The 9,084-nt window shown below is 40.9% G+C and overlaps 1 protein-coding gene across 7 annotated transcripts in view; it reads left to right on the forward strand.

The window, feature by feature from the left end:
• The first annotated feature begins 6,299 nt into the window (after positions 1-6,299).
• Positions 6,300-9,084, forward strand: part of BICC1 (BicC family RNA binding protein 1) — a 255,262-nt gene continuing 252,477 nt past the window's right edge. For 2 of the 7 annotated variants that reach the window (XM_023531912.1, XM_023531924.1), the window contains exon 1: positions 6,300-6,739. In XM_023531912.1, the coding sequence (XP_023387680.1) occupies positions 6,550-6,739 (190 nt within the window). In that variant the 5' untranslated portion in view covers positions 6,300-6,549. The remainder of the gene's footprint in view (positions 6,740-9,084) is intronic. The other 5 variants (XM_023531915.1, XM_023531910.1, XM_011362178.2 and 2 more) reach the window with 3 other exon arrangements.

Genomic DNA, 9,084 nt, shown 5'->3' on the forward strand with positions numbered 1-9,084 from the left:
GCTTTGCTGAAAATCAGTCGTTTTTTGTTAATTTTGTTAATAAGCATATATTTGTACAACTTTATTCTTCTTTGAGTCTTTAGATCTCAGTTTCTTGAACTTTTAAGTAAAAGTACTAGATTAGAGCATTTTTTGGATTCAACATTGTTGATTCTAAGTTTATTTTCATGTAATGTGGCACTCAAACCAATTTGTCTCATTTCTCCAGGCCTTTTTCCTCAGCTGCAAAGTGATAAGAGAATGTCCCTACCTATCAGCTGCTTTTATTTTCCTTTTGGATACTTATTCCTGTGCATGTTTGTGGTTGGGCACATTAAAATAATAAAAAAGACACCTAGGACCCACCACTACCCATAGTCAAAACTTCCAAGTTGTATGAAAAAGAAAACCCAAGACCTATTGGCTGCTTTTAATTCTAGCATTAGAGTTTAACTTTTCTCTTAAGCTCCTCCTCAACATATTTACTCTCCGATTATTATATAATCGTGCAAACTGTATCACAAAATAATTTCTAAACACTCATTTCTAGGTTCATGGTTAAAACCTATACCAGGCAATTTCTGGGTACTAGAGATACAAAAGTAAAAAGGTACATTTTCTGCCTTCAGGAACTCAGATATCAGATGTATAATAGTGGTGATGATTATGATGATAATAAAGATAATATATGCAAAGATAATTGCTTCAATGGGAATAAGCACAGCATTAATTGGAAATAAAAAATAAGGTGGCAGAGTGTTTGTGAAGTCCAGAGTAAAAAAATGAGAGAGTGTTCCAGGTTGGATGGACACTGTTTGCAAAGCACAGAGCTCTTAAAGAGAATGTAGCACTAGACCAGGAATTACTAATTACAGTATTGTTGGAGTGTAAAATATAAAAGGAGAATGGATAGGATTGCTAAATGGGGGCCCACTAAGAGCTTTGTATGCCATTTTATTTATCTGGCCACGTGCTGAGATTATTTGAACATAATTGAAATGCCAAGCTTTAAAATTAAAATAGAAAAGTGTTTTTAGTATAAAGTTCTGAAACTTCTTCCAAAAATACATAAGTTCAGGACCAATAGTTTTGCATTTTGCCTAATTTGGGGAAACAAAAGAATACTAATCCATTTTACTTTAAAATTTTCTGAGAGAAATTTTTTTCATCAGATGACCACTAATCAAAATTAGACATTTATTTCTACAGTAAATGTAAGATAACACTCCTTGTTCTTTAAAAAAGAAATCTCATGGATTTTCATATTTTGTGAACTTGAAAATGTAATATGATGTTATTTAAATTTTCCTTAGTGATTTTTCTTTTTGAGAGCCTTACTTCATAAGAAAAATCTATGCAATGATTACCTGACATCTGATCTGTTCCTATACTTTGAGTGAATTGAAAATTCTTTTTTTTCTTCAATGATTTGGAAGATAAAGACAAACAAAGCAAAAATGCTTTATGAAAACAAAAAGATTATCAATTATTCTAACTCTGGTTCAATTTTTTGTAGTAAGAGCACAGGACTCAGAAGTTGTAAATTCAAGGTTCTGTTATTTATCATTTCAATAGTGGTATTATAAGCATGTGTTACATCATTAGCTTTTCTAAAATTAAAGTAATGCATCCATATGGTTTAAAGAATCAGTTTGTTCTAGAAGACTTTTGTAACAACCAGAAGTACTCTATGCTTTCCATTCATTTCCCATTTTCTGCAGGCAACCACCTCTAACATGTTTAGCTTGATTCTGTTTTTACTTCCACAGCTCCAAATAACAGGCTTACAGTGCCTGCCACTTCTTGATTTTTAACAAGTTTTAGTCATCATCTATTGATATTCCCCTAAAGCAGATGAGGTTTCATTTTTTCACCACTGCTCCACCCCAAAGCTCCCACGACACACATGCATACTTCCCAATCCTCCAAATTCCTAATCTAGCTATAATTTAGATTAGAACAGTATTCATAGTTTACTTTATTACAACTATATAAATACTGGTTATGGCTCGGCCATGTAACATACTCTACTTTGACTTTGCTGCATAATATTTTATTATACATAGAGTTATTGTCTTTATTTTTTGTAACATAATTTTCTATGAACCTATCGTGAATATAACCCCAAACTCTCCACCAACTGTCTTGATCTTCTCTACATATGTTCATACTCTTCAGGAATTCAATTTAATCTAGAAGAAATCTCAATCCCAAGATTTCTGACCTATTCCAGTTTTTGTTCTCCTTTTACCATCATCCTGAGGAACCCATTCGTCTCTATCATATGCTGGATTTCTTATTTTCCGTATTCCGTGTTTATCTCTGCATCTCTATTTACTCCCTTGTTTTGGTGGCACGCAATCTTCAGTAGCTTGCTCCAATAGAGTATAAGTAATCTTTTTTGAGACTTGCCATAACTAAGAATGAATTTGTCCTCATGTTTGATTGATATTTGTACGGGGTATAAACTTCGGTGTTGGGAATTATTTTCCATCTGGCACTGCTCCATTGCCTCCTAGCTCCTGGTGTTTCATGCATTTGGCAGGACTCCTATGTTTTCCTATGAATCCAAGAAGCTTAGCACTGGTGGAGAAAGTCAGGACAAGCAGGCTAATCCCATTATAAATTTATGACTACCAACCTCAACTGGACTTTCAATAGTACTAATTCATTCTTTTACAGATGCAAAGGCTATTTAAAAACCTTTATAAACAAACAAATAAACAAACAAACAAACCCTCTCTACTTTCCTCAAAATTCTGGCATCTCTCCTTCTCCTACACTTTCAACAGATAACTTTGATTTTTACTCTCTGGGAAAAATAAAAGCCATCAGATGGCATCCCCTTGTGTTCTAGAAATGAAACCTGCAAACCACATACATTGATACCCATCTGTTTATCTGTTGATGAGCTGTTTTTCCTCTACTTGTGTCTTAGAGTCTATTCTGTCCATGCTTTCAAAGCCCTGTAATATTGATTTCTCCCCTTTTTTTCCCTTATACATACATACATACATACATATATATATATATAATTTCTGTCAACTGGATCATTTCCAGTGTTTTTTTTTCCACTGCTCAAACCTTACCCATTAGATTAATCATCCAACCTACCAGCCAACCAATCCGATAAACAACAAAGAGCTCTTACTCATATTATCCTTCAGCTATTGCTCTCCCCACCCCTTCACAGGCAAACTCCTTCCAAATTCTTGTCTTTACTCCTCATTTCATAAGCTATATTCACTTCTCCACCACTTTATTCTGGCTTTCTTGCTAAGGTCCCGGTGACTTACATCAAAAATTTTTGACTTCCCTTATTGTACAAAGATGATCATACTTCCCTTTTGAAATAGTCTTTTTTCCTGGGCTTACATGACACCATTTTGTTTTTTTTCCTTCTTCTCTTACTAACACTTTCTATCTCCTTTCCCATTATACTGTCATCTACTGTTAGAATTTGTGAAAGTCTCTTTCCTTGGTTCTCTTTTCTTCCAATTCTCTTCTCTTTCCCTAGACAGTCCTACCCATGTGTGTGGTAAGAATTACCACCTATAAACAAAGAAATAACATTTTTATCTCTAGTCAAGATCCCTTTTTTGAACTTCAGACCCATATGTCCAATTGCTTACTTGGCATATCATCCTAGGGGTCTCTATGGCACTTCAAACTCAAGATGCCTAAACAAGTTCATCTTTCCTCCAGTGTAGTCACTCCTCTTCCAGTGTCCCTATTTCAATTAATGGTACCTATCTCTCTCCAATTATGTTAGCCAGGACCCTAGAGTCATTCTTGACATTTCCTTCTCCATCATCCCATACCCAAATCCATCACCAATTTAGTTGGTGGTATTTATCATCAAAATATTTCTCAAATCCATTAATGTCTCTCCATCTTCACCAGTCTAAGCGTAAGCATCTATTACCTAAACTTCCTGGATAGTCTCTTAATTGGTCTAACTACTTTTATCCTTGTCCCCCAATCTGTTCTCTATACTATAGCCATAGTCACCTTTTAAAAATGCAAATCTAAGTACATTATCCTTTACTTAAAGCCTCTACATGACTTCCTTCTGTTCTAAGGATAAAGATTAAAACTCCTTAACTTGGCCTGTAGGTTTTACATGCTCTACTCCTTATTTAACTCTCCTGCCTTAGCCAGCACCATCTCTTATGCCTTGTTTTCTTGTACCAACTATAATGGTCTTCTTTTAGTTCCTCCAATGGAGGGATGCATGCTGCCTCTTTCAACCATAGGATCTTTGCTTCTGCTGATCCTATTGAGAACCAATATAGTATAGTGACTAAGTATAGAGCACCTGAAGTCTAATTTTCAAGGGAGACTTCCTGGGTTCAAATCCTGATTCTACAACTTATTTGTCCAACCTTGGGTTAGTTATTTTACCTATTGTGCCTCAGTTTCTCCAACTGGAAAACAAGGAATAGCTACCTTCAGGGATGTTATTATGACCTCATGATCTTTTTCAGGGAAAGCTCTTCCTTCCCCTTTTTCACCCAGTTAATTTCTTCTCAAACTTCTATTTTCAGCTCTAGAGTCCCTGTCTCTAAGAAGCCTCCATTTACCTGTCTGGCTAAATCCAATTACTCCATTATATGGTTTCTCATATCTTGAATATTTTATTTGTAATGCTTCATGTAGGTGCAGTTTTACATTTTTTTTTGAGTAATTTATTTATTTTTGGTCGACATTCTATTTTTCTTAGTAGAATGTCAGCTCCAGGAATGATGTTTGCTTTTGGTCACTATTCTTTGGGCCTAATACAGTGCCTGGCACAGAGTAGGTTCCCATAAAATATTTGTTGCCAGAAAAAGACAGTAAATATCTCTGATGCAAGACGCCTTGATAATTTCTTTTGGTACTTAAATTAGTGCTTTGCATAGTAATTAATAAGTTTAGAGAAGGAAAATATGGTGGTGAAAATCAAGCAGTTATGTTGTACATCTGCTCCCGGTTCTTCAGCAGGCAACCAGAGAAGGGGCGTTCTCTGCTCAACAAGGCAGGGTCTTGTGAAGAGTATGCATCAAATAAACACACCTGGGTTTGATTCTTGGCTTCCTTATCCTCTGCTGTCTGACCTTAGTCATGTCACTTGACTTCCCACATTCCCAGTTTCCTCATGTCAGTTACACTTCAGTACCCAGCAGAGTCAATTCTTGTTAACTAGGCCACTGACTTATACTAATTTCGATTAACTTAAAGCATAGTATATGATTATCTACCAGCCCCCATGCCAATGATATGGCTTGCCCCTTGTGTAGGCCAGCCAGTAAGCGTCCCTCTTTGGCACAGTGACAAAATGTTATCTCATCCCTCTTCAGAAAAAAAAAAGTAAAAAGAAAACTGCTTTCGGTCACAAAGCAAAAGAGGGTATGAATCAGTGTGAACTGGGAAAAAACAGTTCCAAGGGCATTCCTGGTGCAAGCGAATTTCTTCTTCCCTGGTGCTTCAAGTCTAAGTTTGAGTGGGTGGGCTGGCTGGGGGGCAGGTAGGATCAGAGGTTCATTTGCCGGTTATCATCTGCGAGACACTGATCTTGAGAACAGAGAAACGCTCTTAACCTTGACAAGACAGCGCTGCCTAGATGCCAGCTGCATCTAGCTCACCACCGCTGCAATCTCAGAGCCGCTTTTCTCCTGCTCCTCTACTTTATAAATCAGCTGAATCCATTTCTTGAGAAACATATAGAAAACGACTTCCTGTTCACCCCATTTAAGAAAAAAACATCCTTTCCCATGGAATAAAAAGAGTAAGCCTCTTGTCCACCTCTTGTGCAACTGGCCACTTAGCTGAGAGGAGAGGAGCGATCTGTGTTTGAACCGTTAGTGGGGTAATGAACAGAATGCAAGCAACGAACACAGTGATGTTTGCGAGAGATGAACACTGTTTCTTCCGCAAGCTTTCTCTTTTCCTCCCTGTTTCAAACTTGTGGGACCGACTGGGGCTGTGAGGTTTAGGGTGTAGTGTGTCCTGTGTATGTAAGTAGAAGGGAAATAGTGTGCACTTCGTGAGCGTTCAGGAGGGTGCCGAGCTTGAATTTGGCGAGTGCCTGTGTTTGAAGAACTATGAAAGTATGTGTGTGGGACAAGATCTATACGTGTAAGTGCAGAAAAGTGGTTGTGTGTACGTGGTGAGTGTGTGTGCGCGAGTGTGTGCAAGCGCCAGGGGCCGCCCGCCCGCGCGTCCGCCCGCCCGCCGGGGCTCCCCGTGGGCCGGCCCGGCCAATGAGCGCGCGGCTGCAGGGGCGGCGGGCGGGGAAGGGGCGCCGGGGCCCTGCGGATGGAGGCGCTGGCGGCGCGGCGCGCTCATTCCGCGCGGGCGTTGCTGGCTGGGGGCGGTGCAGCCACTGGCCCGGGACCGGAGCCGGGACCTGGGACGGCGGGCGGCGCCCGGGGCTGGGATGCGTCGGGGGCTCCGCGGCGTTGGCGGCGGCTGCGGGCGGACGAGCTAGCGCCGCGGCGCGGGGAGCCAGTCGAACCCGGCCCGCGATCGGAGGCGGCGGCGCAGGCACAGCGGCGGCCGCAGCCGGAGCCCCAGCGCCGCGCGCCCACCATGGCCGCCCAGGGCGAGCCCGGCTACCTGGCGGCGCATTCGGACCCGGGCTCCAACAGCGAGCGCAGCACCGACTCGCCCATGCCGGGCTCCGAGGACGACCTGGTCGCTGGGGCGCCCCTGCACAGCCCGGAGTGGAGCGAGGAGCGCTTCCGCGTGGACAGGAAGAAACTTGAGGCCATGTTACAAGGTAGGCATCCCCCCCGCATTCTCGGACTTCCCGATTGAGCCCCCTACTCCTTCCCGGACCTCCCAGTCCGGGGCCCGCACTCCGGCCCACAGTCGACTCAGTTCCCTGGTTCCCTTCCCCGCGGAGCCGGGGGACACCCAGGGTGTGGAGACCTAGCGGGACTCTCTACCCTTCCACGCCTCTCAGGTCTATAGGCACCGGGAACCCTGTGCTAACTTGACCGGCTTCAGGAAAGCTGAAGGCCAAGTTTGTATCGGCGCGCCCAAGTTGCATTCTGGACTTTGGAGATACCAGCCTTAGTGCAGACACCTGGGATGTGTCACCAGACCCACTTGGACCGCACGGAGTATGCGTGATTCTCCCTCCACTCTCTGGCGGGCTTGAATTCTAGATCTGTCTGTTTCTCTCTCCTCTTGTCAGTATCCACTTCCTCCAGCTGAGGGGCCTTGTCTCGCTATTGGTAACGCTCTGCAGATGTCAAGACTTAAGACAGGAGTTCTGCCCCCCATCCTCCACCCCAAAGTGAAAGGGGCCAAGATGGGGGTGAGCAGCCAAAGCGTGGGGATTGTGTTAGGGCAATGGGGCTGGGTTGGAGGACATTGTGTATTCATCCTCTGACAGGCTTATAAAACACATCTCGAGTTACACTAAGTTCATAAAATTCTTCCTGTACTATGGATGTTTGACTATGTCTTTCACAACTTGAGGTTTTCTTTTCTTTCTTTTTTTTTTTTTTTAAACTCCCAAGTTTCTCTGGGACTTTCCCAGGCATAACAGCTTTAACCACATCGGACTGGAAACAAACTCTGTGTTTTAATGGGAGGATTAGAGTTCTCAGAGTGAATGCTAAAATGTTCAAGGTGATTTTGACCTTCCTTAAAAATGTTAATTACTAGCCTACCTGTAGCTACAGATGTGGCTTATTTCCCTCATCCAGAGAAATAGGGTAGTTTGAATGTCTGTCATTCTTAAAATACTGTAGAGGACCAGCATTAGTTTCAATAAGGGCGAGTAGTGGATTCATTCAGTAGCTAGTGTCCTTTATAACAAGGGAGGATTGGAGCGTTCCAACTTTTTTTGTGTGTGTGGCTTTACGCATAACTTACTTTGACTTTATCAGTCAATATATCGCAGTATGGAAGCTATTTAGCCCTCAGTGGAAATGCAGTGGCTTTTAAGAACATTTAAGCAGGTTATTTTAAGAGAGAACAACATGTTTTCCAAAACAATAACTTGGTGGAAACAAATAGCAGGAGTGTTTGGCAGGCGTTTTTGGATGAGCTACAAATTTGTCTCCCTTGTCGCTTATTTTTATTGATAAACATCCTAGAACTGGTCATGTCTCTCTCTCTCTCTCCCTTTCTCTTCCCACCCTCCCCCCTTAAATTATATAACTTTCTAGGAGAGTTACTTCTGTGATAAACTGTTCAAATAAGAATTTTGGAAAGTGGATTTGGAAATTAAAGCCCAGTTGCATTTCATAACCCATTTTAGTTATTTCATTTGTTTTATGGTTCTTTTTGCCTATTTTATGTTTATAAAACAAATTATTGAATTTATTCAGAAAAATATTGTGAAATTGTTTGGATTTAAACGATAGAGCACGTATTACCTTTTCTAACAAGTTTCCAATTTGGTTTCTACATGAAGTGGGAGTGATGGAAAAGGCGGATCTTATAATACTAAGTCTTCCTTAGCTGTTTTAGTGGTGCACATACAAATAACAAAGGCGATAGTAGCTTCCAGGAAGCTATCATGTGTAACCTGAGCTTTAGAAGTATATTTCTTTTTTGAGTTAATTAATTTTCACTTAGAATAAAATGAAATGTGGGTGAGGCATTTTTAAATTTGAAGGCTATCCCTGTTGTAGGTATGGTATTCTGACATGAGATAGTTTACTATTGCTTTGCAGTGATAAGGTTTTATTTACAGAAAGTCTTAACAGAGTTAACATTTCTTCAGCAACTAATATATAGTGAAATATTCACTTTTCAAACCCAAAGAATTCTTTAGTGATTGAACATCCTTTGATTAACTTTCCAAAATTACCAAAAGTGAATTATGCCTTCTAAGAAAGTAAGTTTTGAATATGTTTGACAGAAGAACCCAGTGCACAGTGTACCAAGGCGTTTTGTGATGTGTGGTTTCTAGTGACAAGTTATGTAGAACCACCATGCTTGAAGAAATAAGCCTGGTTTTCTGAACCAAACATAATTATATGCCTCATTGCTTTATACCACATGGTAATAGCAAGTGTGGGCCTATCTGAATAAATCTCTGGGCCACTGTCTGTCTCAGTTTGCCCATCCATAAAATGGGACTAGTATTAGTACTTTTCCTATAGG

This window comes from Pteropus vampyrus, unplaced genomic scaffold, assembly GCF_000151845.1.
Source record: "Pteropus vampyrus isolate Shadow unplaced genomic scaffold, Pvam_2.0 Scaffold3, whole genome shotgun sequence".
In the NCBI taxonomy this organism is placed as follows: Eukaryota; Metazoa; Chordata; class Mammalia; order Chiroptera; family Pteropodidae; genus Pteropus; species Pteropus vampyrus.